Source organism: Cydia splendana, chromosome 18 (assembly GCF_910591565.1).
Source record: "Cydia splendana chromosome 18, ilCydSple1.2, whole genome shotgun sequence".
Classification (NCBI taxonomy): Eukaryota; Metazoa; Arthropoda; class Insecta; order Lepidoptera; family Tortricidae; genus Cydia; species Cydia splendana.
The window spans coordinates 6,782,877-6,805,891 of NC_085977.1; the positions used below are offsets into that span (position 1 = coordinate 6,782,877).

General features: G+C 38.9%; 1 protein-coding gene across 1 annotated transcript in view; it reads left to right on the top strand.

Moving 5' to 3' along the window:
• Positions 1–23,015, top strand: part of LOC134799441 (claspin-like) — a 35,559-nt gene continuing 12,544 nt past the window's right edge. Inside the window, exons 1-16 of the mRNA XM_063771840.1 lie at positions 1–1,220; positions 2,727–2,885; positions 3,253–3,458; positions 3,719–4,473; positions 4,558–4,777; positions 4,859–5,454; positions 5,538–5,785; positions 5,972–6,437; positions 6,911–7,030; positions 7,772–7,970; positions 9,346–9,461; positions 10,398–10,519; positions 11,059–11,253; positions 11,792–11,962; positions 12,215–12,291; position 12,431. Of these exons, the coding sequence (XP_063627910.1) occupies positions 180–1,220; positions 2,727–2,885; positions 3,253–3,458; positions 3,719–4,473; positions 4,558–4,777; positions 4,859–5,454; positions 5,538–5,785; positions 5,972–6,437; positions 6,911–7,030; positions 7,772–7,970; positions 9,346–9,461; positions 10,398–10,519; positions 11,059–11,253; positions 11,792–11,962; positions 12,215–12,291; position 12,431 (4,692 nt within the window). The 5' untranslated portion in view covers positions 1–179. The remainder of the gene's footprint in view (positions 1,221–2,726; positions 2,886–3,252; positions 3,459–3,718; positions 4,474–4,557; positions 4,778–4,858; positions 5,455–5,537; positions 5,786–5,971; positions 6,438–6,910; positions 7,031–7,771; positions 7,971–9,345; positions 9,462–10,397; positions 10,520–11,058; positions 11,254–11,791; positions 11,963–12,214; positions 12,292–12,430; positions 12,432–23,015) is intronic.

Genomic DNA, 23,015 nt, shown 5'->3' on the forward strand with positions numbered 1-23,015 from the left:
TTCACGATAAAGTGTAAATTCAGCATTGTTATGAGCTAAATAATCTGCTTAAAATACCTTGTGCACTTTGTTCGTTAGGAAATAGTGCGATTCAGGAAAATATGACTGATATTAGTAACCCATTTTATTCGTATATAATTTAGTTACTCGATTATTGAAGTGTTTACGTTACGATTACAATGGCTGAACTAAATGACGAAACAATTGCCTCCGTGCTTCAAGACAAGGAAAATGTTGATAGTTTATTAGACAAATCTCCATCTTCAAGTTCCTTTGATACTTTATTAGATATATCTCCCCTGAAGTGTGATAATCAGAGGAATAACCTCACTGTGGACGATGGTTCGAGTAGTGACGATGGGGCTGTGAAAAGCGTAAGAAAACGGGTCAAGCGCTTTTCCGACAGCGACAGTGAAGTGGAGGCAGATAAGGAAAATATACAGAACAATTTGACACCAACAAAGAAAGCAATTAAACCACATATTCCTTCAGAAAGCGAAGATGATATGTTTCCGCGAAAATCAAGATTACTTGCTAAAGACTCTAGTGATGAAGATATCACGTCATCTAAGAATGAAGGTGTGAAAAATGAGCAAAGTAAGAAGAGGGATAAAAAAATTATTAAAAATAGGTGTACATCACCTGAGAAAAGTAAATCAAATGGTTCATCAGAAAGTGAAGATGATACACTTCCGCGCAAATCTAGATTGGATTTTAGCGACTCCAGTGATAACAATGCCACTAGTAAGAATAAGAGTACCAGAAAAAGTAAGAAGAATGAGCTATCACCCAGGAAAGCTAGTAAATCAAACAACTCATCAGATAGTGAAGATGATATATTGCCAAGGAAGTCTAGATTGGTCCCTAATGCTGACTCTAGTGATGATAACTCTAGGAGTTCCAGAAAAACTAACAATAGCAGTAAGATGAGATCACCTGGAAAATCGAATGAACTGAATAACTCATCGGATAGTGAAGATGACAAAATTCCACGGAAATCTAGATTGATTAGCAATGAGGACTCTAGTGATGATAACATAAAGAATGAAAGTGCCCGGATAAGTGACAAAAGAAGTAAACTGCACAATAAGTTTAAAGGGCTGCTCAACTCTCGGTCCAAAGGGCCAGAACCTCAGCGTAAAAGCCCTTTAAAATCATCAGAGGAGAGAGATGGCAGTAATTCTGATGATTCGGGGTCTGGGATAGAATCTATCAAGCAGGTAAATTACCCTAATTGTTAAAAAAGGTTAGTAATAGTTATAGTAATAGTAATAGCCTTTATTTCATGCGTTTTTGTTATTTTTACACTTTCATTGTTGTTACATTTATTAATTAAATTTTATTTGTTTTTCAATTTATTTTGTTCATTTGCATGCCGCGTGTGTGGAAAAGGCCTCCCCCAGTTTCTCCCATTCCTTCCTATTCTGTGCTGTTCTCCACCAATATCTGTCGAAATTTCTTAGCTCATCTCTCCATCTTGTATTCGGTTTTTTCTGTTTTCTCGGTGTGTCTATTAGTAACCATTCTGTGACATGTTTGGTCCACCGGTTATCTGTAGTACGACATATATGGCCAGCCCAGGCCCATTTACGCTTTTTTATTGTATGTATTACATCTTTTACCCCAGTTTTCTCTCTTATAGTGTCATTTCTGATTCTGTCTTTAATTTTAATTTTTAACATGGACCGTTCCATTGCCCTTTGACAAATTTTCAGTTTATGTGTGTGTTTCTTGATGGGGCTCCAGGTTTTGGGCACCGTAGGTTAAGGTAGGTAGGACAGCAGTATCAAATCAAATATAAAAAAGGTTATCTTCCTAAATGTGTTCACTGTAAGAATTCTTGTATTCGGTTTTTTCTGTTTTCTCGGTGTGTCTATTAGTAACCATTCTGTGACATGTTTGGTCCACCGGTTATCTGTAGTACGACATATATGGCCAGCCCAGGCCCATTTACGCTTTTTTATTGTATGTATTACATCTTTTACCCCAGTTTTCTCTCTTATAGTGTCATTTCTGATTCTGTCTTTAATTTTAATTTTTAACATGGACCGTTCCATTGCCCTTTGACAAATTTTCAGTTTATGTGTGTGTTTCTTGATGGGGCTCCAGGTTTTGGGCACCGTAGGTTAAGGTAGGTAGGACAGCAGTATCAAATCAAATATAAAAAAGGTTATCTTCCTAAATGTGTTCACTGTAAGAATTGTTGTATTTGTACATTTAATTTTAATCATACATGTAATATGTGTCATTTGGCCTAGTATGGTCACCTGCAATAATATGTTACTCTTTCAAGGCCGCAAAAATATGTGACACACTCTTATGGCTGTACAAATAAGATTGTGTCAGATATTTTTGCAGCCTTCAAAGAGTAACATGTTATTGCAGGTGACTGTAGTACAGTGAGCATGTTAATACATGTTGCACATTCAACCCCACTAATATTATCAAGAACCCGTATCCTTTAGCCTAAATTTGTCAAGGAAAATGCAATTATGATTTGTCAAATTTAAGATTCATTGGAACAGGACACCTTTTTATATGCCTCGGCGGTCTCTGGGCGGCTAGATGCTATAGAAATCCTAACATGAGTGGCCCATACTAAGGGGAATAGCAAATATTAAAGCTGTTTACCCTACAACTATTTTCTGGTATTTTTTGTAGATATGTATTATGATTTCTAGAAGGCTATCTAAGAATTTAACTTGACACAACTTGATAATTTTCAGAAAATAAAGCAGAGGTCTATGCTCTTAAAGTCTGGCATTTGCGATCCTGACACCTCATCTGATGAAGAGAGCAGACAAGTCCAGAAACAAAGGAAAAAGAAGCCAAGTCAGAAGTCAACTATCATGATATCCCCACAAGAAAAGCCAAAACCAGCCAGAGTAAGATCTTTGAAACTTTTGTTTTATCAATAACAAATCTGTACTAAACATTGAAGGTTTGGTTTATTATAAGTTACTTATATTACCTAATTATAATTTATTTAACAAGGGTAATTTGCAAAATTACCAAGCTTTCTGTATCCCTTTTGTTGGCATACATCATTTAAATTTTTTAAGTTTATTAAATTAATATCAAATAGACATACTCACTGTGGAAGTTTGCTAGATAAAGGGATATGCTATTCAAATTGCTTATGTAATTTTGCTGTCAAAGGTGACAGACTGACATGGATATGTTTGTATTTGTAATATCAGAGTGGAATGTTTTATACTTACATATTAATGACCAAACAATTAACTGTTTAAGATGTCAGCCAAGCAAGCAATGGAGAATATGCAAAAGATAAAGAGTGAATCAAACCGGATGCTAAGAGAGAAGGAAGTGTCTCTCCCCTACCACAGACCTAAAGCATTATCGCTAAAAGACATAATGAACAGGAGGAGGCCTGCATTGTCCGCTGACGGCAAAGCTTTGCCAGTGAAGATGAACAGTGATCAGTTGAAGCAATATGTGTAAGTTAATATAATATATGTAAAAATCTACTAATATAATATATGTAAAACTCATTCCCTGTTTTTCATGTACCTATGGGTACTTTACTGGGAAAAAGAATTCCCCCAGTTTGCACAAAAATATACTTCACGGGTTCTACTGTCTTGTTCCATTACTGAAAAGCAGTTAAGCAGTTTAGTAAGTAGTTAAAGGCAAGTGACAGATTAGATCAGTGATAGTAATAGTAGCAATATAAATTTGACCTATTGTTTTGTTGCAGTAAATTATTGGAGCAAAGAAATAAAGAAATGATGGAGCTATGTAAGAGTGAATCTGAAGAAGAGGAAGAAACTAATGATACTACAACAGAAGATAATAAAGAGCCAGGTCCTCAAGTTAGTGCTCAAGGTGACAAGGTAGCAAGTGATGAAAACAATGTACCCCAAAATGCTAATAAATCCGAAGAAAATACTGTAGAAGAACCTGTCAATGAAACAGAAGAAACTAATGAAAATGATTTACCAGATTTGACAGTAGAAATTGTCCAAAAAGAGCTAGATTTGTCAAATGCTAATATTGTTGATAGCGATTTGTTAAATACTGACGTAGGTGATAAATATATGCCAAATACTGATGATGGTAGTAAAAATATGTCCAATAATGATATTTCTGGACAAGATGATGATGTTGAAATGAAGGATGACTCCGAAGAAATTATTGCAGAGTCTGAACCTAATACCAAACTGGCAACTGCAATCGAAAGCCAGTTGATGGAACTACGGTACGAAACAGAAAAAATGCAGAATACTGAAGACATAGATAAGGCACAAGATTTGGAAAATTCTTCGGCAAATGGAGCTGGAAGTGGTTCCAGTGATGATAATAACAGAAAAAAAATTGACGTAGAATTAGATACAAATAAAGCCGCGAACGAAAACTTTAAAGACAATTCACATGATGCTGACTTTGATGACGATTTTGATGATGTTGATATTAATATGGAAGACTTGGAAAGTATTATTGATAATGCAAAAGGTTAGTTGGTTGAATCAAAAATGTTGAAATCTCAAATTATGTATGAATTGTAATTTGTTCTAATAAAACTAATTAATATTTCAGATAATGCAACTGCAGTAGACTCTCCAATGCTTATTAGAGATCCATATAATTTAAATAAGAAACCAAAACTCACGGGAGCTCCAGGAATGGTGATTGATTTAGATGGCAGCAATCCTGTAGTGCCGAGAAAACTAACTGGTGTAGAACTATTGAAGGAGAGGTTTTCATACTTTTCAAAATTGAAAACACCTGAAGAAAAGGAACGAGAAAGGGAATTAACGTAAGTAATTGACAGATCTTTGTATACTTATCTGAATATCAATCAAATACCGTTACTTTACATAATGTTATTTCTGTACAGGATCAAACCAGGAATGCAACATTTAAAACTAAGACAAGAATTAGAAGAACAAATATCTGAACAGAGGTCCCTCGAATGGGCAAAGAGGTTGGAAGAGGAAAAACAACAGCATGAAGAAATGAATACTCTAAGGGGAGAAGATTCCGATGGTGACGATTTGGAGAAGATAGAGGCAAAATTGGAAGAGAAAGAAGATGTGGTGAAAGATTCATCATCGGAAAGTCAAGAAGAGGAGTTGGAGGAAGACGATTGTGATATGAAAGATAAACCAAGAAAAAAGAGTGCTATGATCGATGACGAAGCTGAAGTTTCCGAGGACGAGGAAGCAGGAGAACAGGCTAATGAAGCTGAAGGTAACGTTGATGATACAGAGGATGCAGATAACGAAGACGAGGATGAAGAAAGTGAAGAATCTAGCGACGAATCTTCTGATGAAGAAGAGAATCAATCAAAAACCAAAAAGGGAAGAATTTTGAAAGCGTTTGAAGATTCTGATGATGAAAGCAGTAACGTAAACGATAATCCCGTTGGTGCTGTTGATAGCATCACAGTTAATCATGTTGCTATAGTTAGTCAAATTGTTAAAGATTCCCAAGGTAATTATGTACGAGATATGAATGAGTTTTTACTGTTTTTAGTGTAACAGTATAAGTTAAATAAGTATTACTTTCTGTTACAGATGATGTAATACCACTAGCTCAAACAAATCAGTCACATTCAGAAGATTTATTTGGTAGTCAGACAAGCATTAATCCAAGTAGTACAAGCGAAGATACAAAGAAAAATTCACATGAAGACTGTGCTGATATGACCACTCAAACCTTCTCTATTTTGAATACTAATACACAAGAACCAAGTACTACTGATAAAGTTTTAAGTGTTCCTACCAACATTGATGTTATTTGTGAGACACAACCCGTGAATCAGGTAAGTTCAGTTAAATTGTTGACTCTTCATCATAAGCTAACGTCATCATCACAGGCTTTTGCGTCTATTGCAGACGATTTATGCATTGCTGTTTAGACAACGGGTCTGGTGACTGTGGAGGCCGATGCGTGAGCGGCACGAACTCCCACATTAACTAACTTAAACTCGTTTTTTTTAAATTTACAGCCAAGTTTAGATGACGTTGTTGGCATGTGTTCTGGAAAATTCACTCAGACGCAAAATGTAATACCCGCCGAATCACAACTGACTGAATCGCAATGCCCTATCGGCGAAGACATCCTTGCACTGTGTACTGGCAAATTCTATGACAATCAATTTGTATCTCAAGAAGATGGACCTGAAAAAGATACAACTAATACTGAGAAAGAACCTATTAAAAAACAAGAGGAAAAGGATCTGCTTGATTCGATTCTTCAAGAAATGGATGAGCCAGTTGAAGATTCAAATAGAAAAAAGATAATATTTGATAATGGTACTGAAAATGAAGCAGTTTCCTTTGATGCTGTAAATCATATGAGAAAGAAGTTCACCATTGACAGTGATGATGAAAGTTATGTAGATGCGGAGAAACCAGCTAAGAAGAAGAAATTGAAGAAAAGGAAACTTGAAAAACGGGCTCTTCAAATATCAGGTAAAGTAAATTCTATTCATATTTTAAACGTAATCGGTCTAATATTTGTTTTTTTTAGCCCATTATAGTGTCCCACTGCTGATTGTCCCCTTGATTTCCACTAATAAACTAAAATTAACTAAATAGTTATAACGAACAACTACGACGCACGTGTTGAAAGTACGAAGCAGTCAGTTCTTTTGTACAAATACAAGCCCTTTAGACGATACCAGTTGCTAACGTCAATAACGTTGCGTCACGATTCTTGCCAGTCAAATGCTGTAGCCACAATCAGGAAAACTGGCGCAAGTAAATAGAATCGTCTACATCAGTTTTTACGCCTATTCAGCATGGCCATTATGTCGTATAAGCCGACCACGCTAAGTTTGCACCGACTTGACGTAGCACTTAACATGAAAACAGCGTGTTCAAACTCTTAATTAGTCTTTGGACTAAAAAATATACATGTGATTTTATTTATTATATTGTTTTAGATGACGAAGATGAAGAAGAACTGTTGCATTCCGACGAAGGTGAAGATTTCATGTCGGAAGTTGAAGAAGATAATGGCGTGGAAAGAATAGTTGAATATGATTCCGAGGAGAATGAGGCAAGTGTATCAAACTAACAATTTATTTATTTGACTCTATATTTAGTATTCCAAATTGTACACATAGTGCTATTATACTGATCATACAAAAGCTTGTTGTAGCGAATATGCAGTGACAGTGACACGTCTTGCGTACAGTTTGCACAGCTTCGTGTAGGTATATACACGCATATGCAGCGGGGCTCCTCTACAACAGGGGGTATTACTGCAATGTTCTGCCGCCAGAGTGCAGCACTAGCTCCTCTAGTAAACCATAGAGTAACTTATACATACTGTGCCTTAAACTGTTTTTTGACAAGTTTTCACAGACAATAAAATATGAAATTGATGCATCAAGGCGGTTTGTTAACAAGGGTCTATACCGGGAAACGCGAAAATCGATATTTATTTATCTGCCTATTTATCTCTCGAATATGCAAGTGATAGAGAGGTTAGATAACGAAATTTCGATTTTCTTGTTTCGCGGTAGACCCCCAGATTGTGACGGATAGTGGTAGTGGCGCCTCCTACGCACAGTTTCGCGTAATATTCCCTATTCAATCGCGTTCTTAGCGCATTCTTTCTGCGTAAACGCAGAGTAATGTAAGCTCCAGTGATCCACTACGATCAATCCTTTACACATTTTGTATGTTTACTGAAGCACCAAACTCGAATCTGAGAATTTCAATTCAGAAAGTAACAATGTGATAAATAGGTATTAATCATGTCATCATGTCACTCAAAGAAAGACATCAATTGCAGGTAGAAGTGAAGCCTCAAAAACAAAAGAAGAATCGTAAGATGGCGGAATTCTTCGAGAACGAAGCAGAGCTGACGTCCGAGGATGAATGGGTGGGGTCAGGGGACGAGGATGAGAGAGGCCTCGACAGAATGGAGCGCGAGGAGGGCGACGATGACACGTTCCATCAGGGCCAGCTGCAGAGAGAGCTGGGGCAGATACACATGTGAGTAGTCACGTGATCTGTACGTCACGAGGTCGAGCTGATGATCGAGGATGAATGGGAGGGCTCAGGGGACGAGTACGAGCGCGGCCTCGACAGAATGGAGCGCGAGGAGTGTGATGATGACATGTTCCATCAGGGCCAGCTGCAGCGAGAGCCGGGGCAGATACACATGTGAGTAGTCACGTGGTCTGTACCTCACGAGGCCGAGCTGACGTCCGAAGATGAATGGGTGGGATCAGGGGACGAGGATGAGCGCGGCCTCTACAGAATGGAGCGCGAGGAGTGTGATGATGACACGTTCCATCAAGGCCAGCTGCAGCGAGAGCTAGGACGGATACGCTTGTGAGTAGTAGCAGCTTGGATCTGAAAATGAGTGGGGCAAGAAGACGAGGCCGGGACACACCGGAGCTGTGATAGATAGGTGTAGGCTGTAGGTGGGTCGGTCGGATGACGAGGCCTGGACTGAATGGAGCGCGAGGAGTGTGATGATGGCACGTTCCATCAAGGTCAGCTGCAGCGAGAGCTGGGACAGATACACATGTGAGTAGTAGCAGCGTTGGTCTGAAAATGAGTGGGGTAAGAAGACGAGGCTGGGGCAGACTGGAGCTGTGATTGATAGGTGTAAGCTGAAGGTGGGTCGGTCGGATGAAGAGGCCTGAACAGAATGGAGCGCGAGAAAGGTGATATTGATACGGTCCATCAGGGCCAGCTGCAGCGAGAGCTGGAGCAGATACACATGTGAGTAGTAGTAGCTTGGGTCTGAAAATGAGAGGGGTAAGAAGACGAGGTCGGGACAGACTGGAGCTGTGATAGATACGTGTAGGCTGAAGGTGGGTCGGTCGGATGACGAGGCCTGGACAGAATAGAGCGCGGGAAAGGTGACGATGACACGTTCCATCAGGGCCAGCTGCAGAGAGAGCTGGAGTAGATACACATGTGAGTAGTCTCTACGTTATTTGGATGATAATGCAATAGGGTATTCTCCTACGAGTCAAATCAGTTTCTTTTTAAGAACTGTCAAAACAATTTGGTATTTGTATGAAACATTACACAATGAGCCACGGTCATCTCACCTACTTTTTATATTTCTATCAGATTTATTAAATAGAACTTGTGTTTAAAAATAACTGCTATCTATGTTTTTCTAATAATTATCTGGTGCTTTATTTCTAGCATGGTGTGAAATAATTGATTTTAAATACAGTCAAATACCATTATGTTTAGTACAATCATGTGAGATGGCTACTAGGACGGTAATAAAACGGACCAATTTTAGTCTCGTTTGATTCGATTTGACGAGTAGACTGTCTAAAGAAAGATAGTTAGCAATAAGTTAAAAAAAAATGTAGCTCATGTAGGCCTCGTTATGTTTCAGGCGTGATGTATTGGATCAAGACAAGCGCGAAGTGCGACTGATTCAAGAGCTGCTGTTTGAAGACGGTGACTTGGGTGATGGTGGACGACAGAGGAAATTTCGGTGGAAGAATCTAGGTATTTCTTAGTGTATAGTTTTCGAATGAAGGGATTTAATAGAAAAAAACCGGACTAGTGCGAGTCGGACTCGCCCACCGAGGGTTCCGTACTTTTTAGTATTTGTTGTTATCGCGGCAACAGAAATACATCATCTGTGAAAATTTCAACTGTCTGGCTATCACGGTTCATGAGATACAGCTTCGTGACAGACAGACGGACAGTGGAGTTTTAGTAATAGGGTCCCGTTTGGGTACGGAACCCTAAAAATCACCGTCCGAACTGGCGGACTCGAGTAACAAACCCTCTGACGATCGCGCTGTCCACCAGCCAAGGTACTGAAGTTGCGACTATGGCGAACATTTGCATCTTGCCCTTCAGTCTTCATTGCTATACATGCCTTAGACGGCGCCCAAGTATCAGCTATGCTGTCTAATCTGTCCTGTTGTGTCATTATAGGTACTTCTTAGTATGTCGGACACTTGGAATAGGGCAAGCACGAAGTGCGAAGTATTTTTATTGTTCAATGTTCAGTTTAGTCCTCCTAGTCCTCCTACTGCCGTAGACAGTAGACAAGATGGCGCCGGTCGCCGCTGCAAAGGCTGCGTTCAGTGTGTGACCTAAAGTGACCCACAAATGGTGTCGCCGGAAGATCAGCGCTGACTTTCGGGTCAGTATTATGCTGAGGCGAGACCATTTCGTGGGAAACTTTAAATCTTACCAATTTTATGAATATTTGTAGTTTTTACTTAAACTCTTGGATGTAATTTTAGTTTTAAGTTTATCACGAATTTTTATTCGTGACTTGATTCTGATTCAAGTATTGTCACCCGTGTATAGGCGCCCCGTTTACCCCATATTGTACGTGGCCGGACACTCCGGACAGCACCATCTATCAAACATGTTTTTTTCTCCTGTCAGTATTTTTTTGTCTAGAGTTACATTATAACACTTCAGATGGCGAGGAGGAGCCTGGTGCCGTGCCCGAGTTGTTCGCTGAAAGTCAGGAAGAGGAATTCGAATCTGAAGAGCAGTGGAGAAAGCAGAGGCACGAACGCGAAGTCTTCCTTAGGAACTTGGTATGTTTATTTGTTGAATCAAAATTACTCTTGTTCATATTTTATTTTATCATAAAATCATTTTCGGTTCGAACTTCAGTCAAGGTAAGGTGAGGTAAGACTATCACCACCGGGGCAAGACTATAATTTGTATGGAATCCTTATACTGTTTGTCTTGCCCCAAGCAAAATAAACTATGTTAGTCCTACCCCCCCACCCACCTTACCTTATACGGTCTTGCAATTTAGACAAAGCGCAAGTAAAAATAATGGAAATAAGGCTTCTACATTTTAAAGGGCACTTACAGTTTCATGGTTTCATGCCTCCTATAAAAACGACGTAGGTATTTTATCCTGCTTTGTCCCCACGCATCAAACATCATTAGATATTTTCCAATGGCTTTTCCTAAAAAAAACAAATCTAGAAATCTGAATACATCAACGTAAAAAAATTAAAAGTGGTTATGGAGTCCCCAACTCCTGTTACAGGAAATCTGTGTCCTTACTTGGAGTTGAAATACCGAAGTGACTTGTATGATTTATGTGTCATGTTTATTGCAGAAAGAGAACGAAACAGAAGAGCACAGCATCAGTATAGACCGAAGCACCATAATCAAGGCGAACCTCTGCTCCCGCACCATGTCCAGTCTGGTGATGGAAGCCAATGGGCGCGGTGCGAAGGTGGAAACCGTGGCGGTGGAGAAGAAGGTTGTGAGGGAAGAGCCGGCTCGTAACCAGCCGTTAACCGTGTTTCAGGTATGGAAAACACGACGATTTTATTAACTAGGTAATAGGTATACTGCCTTAGTACGCGCAGAAGCTGTTATTCTGTACCTCCTCTGTTCTTTGAACCCCTTTAGGAGGTGAGGTCCTGAATAAAAGGGTTATAGATCCAGTTAACTACACGTAGATAAAACGGGTTGACCTGTGTGTGCCAAATTTCACCCAAATCCATTTAGACTTATTGATGTTATTGAGAAATAAAAATATAGAGCCTACTGCTGGTGCTAAGAGACCGGAAACCGCTATTCCTGGGTCCGTAGACAAAATACCAATGTCAATGCTCTGTAGCGAACGAAACGCAACTGTCTCTGTCGCATTAATATGGAAGAGTGATAGAGAGAGATAACTACGCTACGCTACGGAGCGTGAATGATTAGCATCTTGTCTACGCACCCAGGTCTTTTTTTGGTGACAAGTGAAATCTCTTCCTGTAAATATATAGGGATCTTCTTGCACTGTTTAAACTTAATTTGCGGTAGCTGTATCTTAATGTATACTGTAAATATTTCAGCAAAACTACCACGGTTCTCTACTAACGCGAGGCCGGGGCGCGCTAGCGAGGCTAGCGGCGCTGGCGATGCCTCTAGCCGGCGAGGCCGACGACCAGCCCAAGCCCACCGGCCCCAGTAGTAAGCGGAACTTCGTGTTCGCTGCCGTCACTCCACCTGTCAAGGAGGCTAAGGTAAGTTACCACAGATGTTGAGGTCAGGCCGTGGTACTAGCGAGGCCGACGACCAGTCCAATATGTAGAACCAAACATTGACGACCGGTCTGGCCTAGTGGGTAGTGACCCTGCCTGTCAAGCCGATGGTCCTGTGTTCGAATCCCGGTATGGGCATGTATTTGTGTGATGAACATAGATATTTGTTCCTGAGTCATGGGTGTTTTCTATATATTTAAGTTTTTACAAATATGTATTTATTTTTTATTTCAGGCGCCGAAGCGTAAAGCAGACAACGTGAACATCGGGACACCGAGGCTGATCAAGAAATTCAAGAGTGACGAAAAGAAGTTCCCTAAAGCTAGTTTATTAGATCACTTGAAAGCGCTTTAATTCTTCCTATACGATATACCTCTTATTGTAATACTTACGGCTCGGCCACGGCATCGAGCGACTTGCGACGGCGGGAGCGATAATCATAGGTTGGAGCGTGACACAGCGATCAGACCTTTCGCTCCAACCTATGGTTATCGCTCCCGCCGTCGCAAGTCGCTCGATGCCGTGGCCGAGCCGTTAGGGCTCATTTAGACGGCGCGCGAACTCGCATGCAATTAGTAACATTGCGGACTGTTGGTTACGTCAAATTCAACCGACCGATCAAAACCCGCAATGTAATGAAACTCGCATGCGAGTTCTCGCACTGTCTAAATGAGCCCTTAGGCAGTCCAAGAACTCGCATGCGAGTTTTATTACGTTTATGACTCGGTATTTGATCGATAGGCTGAATTGGATGCAACCTCAATAGTCCGCAGTATAACTAAACTCACATGCGAGTTTGCGCGTCGTCTAAATGAGCCCTTAGGTATGTTTTCTAAACCGCTTCAGGGCTACATGCATCATCCCACTAACCCGGTGTTAACCGGTTAAACCGTTAACCCAGTGTCAAATTGTTCTGGTAACCATGGGAATTCCAGGTTTAAACGGTTAATCCCGGGTTAGTGGGATAGAAATGTATTATGAACAGTTATTCTAAATGTGGTTCCAGTACAGGATTAAAAATTCCGACATATTATTATGTTTGTAAGTTAATCTTGCTGGCTTTTTAGTTACTCCATGTCATTTATATGGCCTAACTAGAAAGCCTATTCTTTAACCCTTTGATGCAAAACGCCTAAAGTCGGGAGTAGTGGCCACGCCAATAATAACGCTTGTACGTGTTATGACACTCTGTCAATGTATACTTGTGACGTAGGCGTGTGTGAGACATTTTTGAATGTGACGTATGGCGTTTTCAGGGTTAAGTAACGATAGTAAGCCTGAAGGGCTAGTGCAAATGATCGCTAACTACTAACTAAAAGCTAACTTCGCTTTTCCTGCAAAGTATCTACTAGTACAGACGCAAAGTTTCCTAAATCGCGAAACTTTCCGTATGGAGAATGTCTGAGAACTTTCCATACTCATTTTGAAAACTTAAAGTAACATTTTTCGACCACTTGTGCCAGCTCTTCTGATATTAGGTAATGTCTACTTAGATATTTTTAATTTAAATTTTGTATTTTATGTGACAACTGTAAATATTAATGTAGATTTTTTTGTCTGTCACTTGACTATTTGTACATTAAAGATTCAGTGATAATGGGTTAAAAATAAGGTAATATTTGTACGAGCCGGCTTGTAACGAATAACTATTTCTTAAGTCAAAGTAACCTTCACTTTCAAGCAAGGTTTACATTAGCTCGCTTGCGCCCATAGCCTTGTGTTTGACGTTTATGACTTAAAGCGTTCAAAGGGTTTAGGGCTAAGGATGACTTGTCAAAATGACACCCAAAATGAAAACCAAGAAAAGTCTGCAGAGATTGCGACCGCACACGCAGTGCAGGTGTTATTTTAAACGTCATACTTCTATGAAATTACAACGTATAAATAACACTGGCACTGTGTGTGCTGTCAAAATCTCTGCAGACTTTTCTTGGTCTAACTCTATGGATGGACGTCGTTGCACCATTAAAAGGGATGGAATTTCTTCCACTCATTTCTACTAATACCCTGGTAGGGACATAACTTAAGGTCTACTTCTTAGTAGAGATGAGATAGAATTTAATTCACCCAAGACTATTATTTGGCACTGCCCGTAGAATAAAGATCTTTCACTTATTCCTACTGGTTTGTGTCTAGTAGGCATAAATGGAATTTCTTACTTTTCTAATAGAATATAAGTTAGAGAATTTATAACTTGACGTAAGACTGTAACATAGAGGTTTGTAAGAAAACTTTTTTCTCAAGTTTTAATAAAATATAATTCAAACAATATACCTAAAATAGCATACCTTGACGTGTTTTATTACTTTTAATTACCTTTTTTTTCATGTCTTAACGCACCCAATGTTTGGCTTAGGGTGGTATTCCACCTGTCCAATTTCTTTGCCCAATGTGTATTTTGTCTCACATTTTGATCAATGAGAGAGTAAAGACGCAATGCCATTGGATAGATGGAATACGGCTTCTACTAGGTGCTTCTGTGGTGTCGTCCCGTTCTCTTATATAAATTGATTTGAAAGGGACGACACTACAGTATTGCCACTTTTTAATTTCTACTCTTTTTTTGTCAGACTTTAACCTATATATTATGTATAACAGATATTTTACTTATTTCGGATCTGAGGTTTTTTTATGAAGTACGAGTACGAGCAGACGAATCGCCTGATGGTAAGCGATTACCGTGCCCATGGACACCCGCGACACCAGAGGGCTTGTAAGTGCGTTTCCGGTTACAAGAGAGTTTATAATACACAATATCCTGGTAAATGACATCAAAATTATAATATAAAACATTTTATCTACACATTTCTAAGGCAATGGCTAAGTGTGAAAAGCTAGCAGTATTGACTGATGTAAGCTTAAAGACTACCTACTATACTAAAAAAAAAAAACAAAAAAAAAAACTTGAAACTATATAAAGACTCTTTTCCTAGGAAAATAGTGTAAAGCAACTTTTTGCGAATGGAGCATTTTCAACCGTTTCAACCGAGGCCCGAGGTTTTACATTTTTCACTAACTGTAACTAACTGATTGAGGACAAATTTTGTAGGTGCAGTCAATAAAAGCTAAAGCGGGCATTACATTATACAATTTGCAGTGCGCTAGCTGAGTTAGCGCACTAATTTAGTATAGTGTAAAGACAGTTAGCCAGTTAGTGACCCAATCTAGTGCGATCGCATGTGCTCTGCCGCACTAACGCTATCTAGCGCACTAGAACGCATAGTGTAAATGGTTTTAGCGCGCTCAGCGCTTACTGTGTAAGGTCAGTTGTCGGCACGCCACCGTCGCACTCGAACACGCGTATGATGGATGTTTTATTGTTTTAGTTATTGCATTTCAGTTCAAAATGACGGAGCCACAGACTAGAGAAAAGGAAGTACCTACTGCTAAAATCTTCATCTTCAATCATGAACTTTATAAAGACATACCATTTTTATGGGATAAAAAACATAAAGATTACAAAAACAAAGACATTAGAAATTATGGTAACAAAGTGCTTCTCAAAATGTACAAAGAATTCGACCAAAAGCGCGACGTTCGATTCGAACGATGATCACTGCTGAAATGAAAATAAGACACTAACTAGCGTCGCTAGCTAGTGTAGTGTAATGAACAAGCTCTTTTTTATCTCGCCGAGCAACACTTAATTAGCGCTCTGCAAATTGTATAATGTAATGCCCGCTTAAGGGTGGTGTTCCACCTATTCAATTTCTTTGTCCAATGTGTATTTTGTCTCACAATTTGCTTAAGCAAGAGAGTGAGACTCGAATGACATTAAACCAAAATATTCAACAAATGGAATACCACCCTAAGTTTATTAATTTATAGTTTACTGTTATGTGCTGTGTAATCTCACTAATCTCGTTAGAAATACATAAAAGCTGGGAAGTGAAACAGCGTACGCGAATTCTTGGTCTGGTAAAACTTGATAAGGGTTATTTTGTTATTTTTTTGGTACGAAATAATAAAAAAAATAAACAAACTAAAACAAAAAAATAATAAAACAATTTTCTAATTTGCGCGAAAACACATGTCTACCAATATACAGAAAAGTGAGTGTTGCCCTTTAGAGAGATACTACATTTACCTCTGTTAGGGTAAATATTAAGCTCCTAAAATATCATAGAAATACTACAATAGCTAACAGTGCACAGACACATCAAAGCAGTGATATCAATGTTTCCAAGAATGCAGACTATCCAGTTTAACCACAAACTTAATATGGTAAAATTGCAAAAGGTTGATAGGCTAATAACGCCATACCAAGTCAAGTCTTATATTCTGTCTTTTGCAATTATGCTATAAAATGGCTAAATATAGAATTAATTAAAGCAAGTTAAAGCAATACATTGTATTTTTATTTTATTATTTCGTATATTTTAAGTAAGGTAAACGCGTAATAAAATACGGCAATACTTAGGTTTTTTCCCGTCAGTGTTGGCGAATCTGTCCAGGATTCATATCCTTCCGTTTCGTCTTCTCCCTCTCTCATTCATCTCAGTCGATTCGTTCATCTTACTTCAACCTTCAACTGGGGTAACTTTCATTATTGCCGTTTCTCTCGCGGATTGGCTGTTTGCATTGTCTCCTTCCTACGTTCAATCTCAATGCTTTTTTGTGTGGTGTGGGGTGCGTAGCGTGGAAGAATTTCTAGTCAAATTAAGATTTTTTTATAAAAGTACATCCATATAAAGGTTGTGCTCTACTTGTACAATGGCAAATGAAACTCAAGAAATCGGGGAGGTCGTCAAAAAATGCAAAATTCTTCTCCTGGACATCGAAGGTACAACAACATCGATCAGCTTTGTTAAGGTAGGTCCTATAATAATTGACCGGCCGGTGTTTTCTTATAACGGATTTGTTTATGACTAAGCATAAAATGTTAAATTGTAATGATTCTTCTAACTACTATTTGGCTATACTAACAGGATAAGGGTGCAAATTTCTCGCGCTTTCAGATTTGCAATATGGAGGATGAAATCAAAATGGTACCCTTTTCACGGCGTTTTCATTGTGTCTCTAACTATTTATTTAACTCGTCTTGATGCTAGATTTAAAGTGTAAATGAAAATACGATGCTGTTTTCTTGTTCCATTATAGAAGAAACTAAAAATTTTCCGTTGTTTTCGCATTACGGTGCTTGCGTAGTGCATAGCCAATGTACTTACTATACGTAGATTTATCTTTATTTAATATGCAATCTTACTAAGATAACTTGCATTTTCTTTTCTAGCAAGTATCATTTGTCCAAATTACTCGATCATTAAAAACGTGGTTACATGTGTACCGGCGTGAACAGCTGTTCGAGCAGCTGGCTGGTAAAAAAATGTGAAACAGTTAACCGTCCATTTTGAATAGACGTTGGAGCCGTAGGCCGTCCTTGTCGCACATCCGCGTGATTGCACTTATGATAGGGATGGATGACCCATGGTTTGGTCTCATTGATGTGAAGTTATGACAGGCGGGATTATCAAGGTCTTTTGTACGATTGTTTCCTGATAAGTTTTTTATGACTAGTTGTTGGATTTTACTGTCTGTATTGTCGGTATTTACAACTGAGGACGATACCTTCTACCTGGCAATAAGGTAACTGAATTCATAAGCTCTTACTTCATTTTGCTGAAAACAAGGTTAAGGATTTAGGATAGCTAGTCTTAATATTTTATGGCCAAACTTCTTTAAATCCCTTGTTACCATTGCCATTGCTAAAGCAGTTTGATGTCATACTCCTAGTATTCTTAGTGAGTGTAGCTAGGATGACTCCTATTAGGGAATGTTCCCGGTACTGAGTTTGTATGGTGAGAACTGGGAATTCCCGGTTCTGGTACTCTGTTTGTATAGAAAACCGGTACCGGGAGCACTCCCTAACTCCTATACAAGAAGCTTCCAAGTCTATGACATGAAGCTTAGTGATTTCCCAGACAACAAATAGCTCAACTTAATGCCTAATACATATATCTATATCAAAATGTTGAATGCAGAACATTCTGGTACTCTGTTTATACAGAAAACCGGTACCGGGAGCACTCCCTAACTCCTATACAAGAAGCTTCCAAGTCTATGACATGAAGCTTAGTGATTTCCCAGACAACAAATAGCCCAACTTAATGTCTAATACATATATCTATATCAAAATGTTGAACGCAGAACAAACTACTATGTCGAATGACATATTTCCAACATTATGAAACCCGCTGTCTGAATTAAATTTTAACTGAAGATTTTAAGGTCTCCCAGAGCCACTAATTCTAATAATAAAACATATGTGTCATTGTGCTAATTGGGCTTGTACCACTAACTTTAAGAGTTGTTTTTTTTTTTAATACAGTTTACACATCAAGGTACATTAAATTGCAAAAAAAAAAAAAATATTTTGTTGGAGTGTTATCCTCTAGGATTGAGTAAATATCACTGACGTTTTAAAATGGAGTACCATTGACAATCAAAGAATCTTAAAATTAAAACAATTTATGTTGTCATCTTGTGTGCTTTGAAAGGTATCACTTCTGCCTGGCATTAAATACATATTCAATACAAGCTTCTGCCTGCAACTATGTCTGCGTGGAATGATGACGATTGATATAACTATGTACCGTCTTTCCCCGGGGTTTAAACTAACTCCATTCCAAATTTCATCTAATTCGGCTCAGTGGTTTAAGTGTGAAGAGGTAACAAACAGACAGACAGAGTTTGCATTTATAATATTAGTAGGGATCACAAACTTCCTAGTATCCAATAGCAGTGGTTCCTAACCTGTTCAATATTGTTACTCCGGTGACTTATTAAGAAGACTGATGTTACCCCTAATTTGAAATAAGGGTGAAAATGGATGGCAGGGTGAACCTGGAATGAGATATCACCTGATAATTTCTTAAAAACTACCCACTCAAATTGTATCATGTGATTGAAAATATTAGTCGATTTTGTATGATACAATTTGCGTGGGTAATTTTTAAGAAATTTTCAGGTACATTCATACCCCGGGCGACGGTATGTATTATTCGGTAAAGATCGAATCGTGCGGGCCCTACTTTAGCAGGGCACGAGGCACGACGTCTACGCTGGGTGAACGAACTGCGAGTCTGTCACAAACCGGATAGCGCGCTAGCCCGCCGAGCCGCATAGGTAGCCGAAATATGGACAAAAAGATCTCGAATACATCTACAATTCTAGGTTTTGCTGAGGGACCTACTTAATGACAGACAATTTCAAAATTGCGTTAGGAATTTACGATGTAATTCATCCACATTTTTTTTCGTTGTATACCGGTGTAAAATTTAGTTCAGAGACGGAGCCTGTAGAGTCGGTGCCCTTACATAAGTACTTATCCACTTTTCTATACAGTTGGTATGTCGACTTAAGGGGCCCACTGATTAGCAGTCCGCCGGACGGTATCGGCCTGTCATTTGTTCGGAACTGTCAAAATGTTGTTCTAACTGACAGGCCGAGATACCATCCGGCGGACTGTTAATCAGTAGGCCCCTTTATGTTCGGTACTTCGATAACAATCAGAATGCAGACTGCAAAGTAGTCCATAAAGATTCAATGAATTGTTTTTGTAGGTATTTATGATGCGAGAATATAAATAAGTACTACCTGTTAGATGATAACGGTTTTTATACATAATATTTGTTGTTGTCGCGAAGACTATTCCAATTTTGGGTCTATAGGGTCATTGCGTCAGTTTACCGTCCAGTGACTCCAGTGACTGTTTCCGTCCACTTGGCGTAGTTGCTACAAATAATTGTTGTTGTTGCTACCTATACGAGAGTCCTGGCGGTTTAGCATAAGCTGCGTTCTCGCGCGCAAGTCCATACTTGAAGTCGCGCTTGATGTATGGAGTCGCGCGCAAGAACGCAACTCATGCTAGCAGGTCTGATGTAGGTCAATTCAGTTCTGAATACCTACCAATCAGTATGAATCAATCTGATATCTGATATGTCCAGTCAATTCCTAAGCAAAAGGTGGGTAGGTCACACCTTCTAGGTAGATACTAGATAATTGGTTATTAAAATATCAACTTATCTAAACCGCTCCGTCGTTCGTTAAAATCCCGGTGTCCAATATGCGCATGTGCAAATTATACGGACGGGAATAGTCCGGTGGCCGGCTGCATGAAACAAACCTCATCAAAAAATAGAATATACCTACCCTGTAGAGGTACTTGACATTTAGTAGCTTCCAACGCACTTGGTCGGCCTAGGCTTAACCTGGCAGATATTGTACAAATGGCAAAAACGTTGGACAAAAATTCATCAAAAAAAACCTCATCGAAAAATAGAATGAAACTTGTATGGTAGTATACCTGACCTTGAGGACAGTAAAAAAAAAGTGGTCGGCCTCACCTTAGCCTGGCAGTTTTTGCAGTCCGACCAGATTTATTGGGTCACGTGAGAGTTACAATTTTACCTCATCGAAAAATAGAATGAAACAAACGGATTATAATAGCTAAAATAAGCCTGTTGACGTATATCTTGGTCGGCCTCACCTTAACCTGGCAGTTTTTGCAGTCCGACCAAATTTATAAAAAAAAACATCAAAAATTTTTTATCGAAAAATCGTATGAAACTTGTATGGTACGATAGCTGCCTTTGAGGACAGTAAAAAAAAAGTGGTTGGCCAATTCCTGTGTTGGCAGGTTCCTGTGTCCGACCAATTTTGTGGTACCACGTGAGAGCTACAATTTACCTCATCGAAAAATAGAATGAAACAAACGGATTATAATAGCTAAAATAAGCCTGTTGACGTATTTCTGGGTTGGCCTCACCTTAACCTGGCAGTTTTTGCAGTCCGACCAAATTTATACAAAAATCATCAACATTTTTTTATCGCAAAATCGTATGAAACTTGTATGGTACAAGAGCTGCCTTTGAGGACAGTAAAAAAAAAGTGGTCGGCCAAATCCTGTGTTGGCAGGTTCCTGTGTCCGACCAATTTTGTGGTACCACGTGAGAGCTACAATTTACCTCATCGAAAAATAGAATGAAACAAACGGATTATAATAGCTAAAATAAGCCTGTTGACGTATGTCTTGGTCGGCCTCACCTTAGCCAGGCAGTTTTTGCAGTCCGACCACATTTATAAAGAATAATAATTTCTATATTGAAAATATGGTTTCTTCGCAGCTTGAACTTAACTTAATAATGCTAACTGAAAAAAGTCATAAGTAAATGAGTCCATGGAGGTCTTAGAGGGCTTTAAAAAAAAAAAAAAACATTCAGTTCAAATTTTATTCCTAAATCTATCTAATATCTAAATAACGTTTTCTAACTACTGACGTGGTTTCAGAGTAACACTTACGTTGAGATGATGTCTCACAGATGTCAAAAATAAAAAGGTTTTCATCGATTTTTGACAAGTTTTGAATCGTATATCCTACTTTTCCACTACAGATAGAATGAGGAGGCATAACTGACATTTTATCACGCCAGGTGGCGCCTCCATAGTGGAGTTGCTGTCACTGTCAAATCACATACATTATTTCCAATAAATTGTAAACATTCTCCTTTTTTAACCGACTTCCAAATTCCAAAGGAGGAGGTTATCAATTCGGTTGTATGTTTTTTTTTCTCCACAATACTACAATAGTGTGCGACAAATTGTGGAAATATACCTATAGGATCTCCCTTTTTTCCCAAGGACCCGATATGCATAAATCGGTGAGAAAAAGCTTTGAGTACCAAAAACTAAGGCAAATGACAAAGACCGTTTGTGTAGGCTGCATTTTAAGGAAGATAAATATTTTGGAAAGAATAAATACACAGGTAAGCTAAGTTTTAACGAAGTAGTACATAATTTAGGGCATAATGGCTTGGCCACACATGCTGTATTCCATACGCATCATGACTTTGTGTACCTATCTGATGGGCGGGCGTATATGAAACGCCTTCTTGTACATGCAAGTGATCCAGGTATACACCAAAGCTTAGTTTTCAATCGAACACTTGTAATATAAGAGGAAAAACTGCACGTGAGCCTTCCAAAATTTTAATAAACGGTAAAATACACAAGATAACCTCACATATATTAAGTGATTATCTTTGCATCAAATCAGCCTTTTTTCCATCAACTGTAGCATTTCTCCTTCGAAGCTCGGTTTGTAGAAAAGAAATTCCCACCTTTTACCAGTGGTAACCAAACCGAGTTGGTGGTAACTACTAGGATTTTTTTTTCCCACTAGTTACCAGTGGTAAAAGGTGGGAAAATAATTCCCAGTAGTTACCACTGATAAGAACTTGGTGGTAACTAGTGGGAATAACCCTTTTATTGTTAATAATTACTGTTAATCATAATCATCTTCGGAGTCGAAGTCTGACGAACTTTCCCCAGACTCCGACTTATCTATTGTTATTTCTTCGACTCGCAAAGGCGTTATGTGTCCTTCAAACCATTTGATCTTATACATTTCATCTCTTAATGTCCAGCCACAATGTGTTGCATCAAATTTGATGCAAGTGGATTCTGCCGCACACTGCCACATTGAATTTATGAAAGCCGTCCGTAACAAGCCATACGTCAACAGGTTTATTTTAGCTATTATAATCCGTTTTTTTCATCCTATTTTCGATGAGGTAAATTGTAGCTGTCACGTGGTACCACAAATTTGGCCGGACTGCAAAAACTGCCAGGCTACGGTGAGGCCGACCAAGCCATACGTCAACAGGTTTATTTTAGGTATTATAATCCGTTTGTTACATTCTATTTTTCGATGAGGTAAATTGTAGCTCTCACGTGGTACCACAAAATTGGTCGGACACAGGAACCTGCCAACACAGGATTTGGCCGACCACTTTTTTTTTTACTGTCCCAAAGGCAGCTATCGTACCATACAAGTTTCATACGATTTACCGATAAAAAAATTTTTGATGATTTTTTTATAAATTTGGTCGGACTGCAAAAACTGCCAGGTTAAGGTGAGGCCGACCAAGACATACGTCAACAAGCTTATTTTAGCTATTATAATCCGTTTGTTTCATTCTAGTTTTCGATGAGGTAAATTGTAGCTCTCACGTGGTACCACAAAATTGGTCGGACA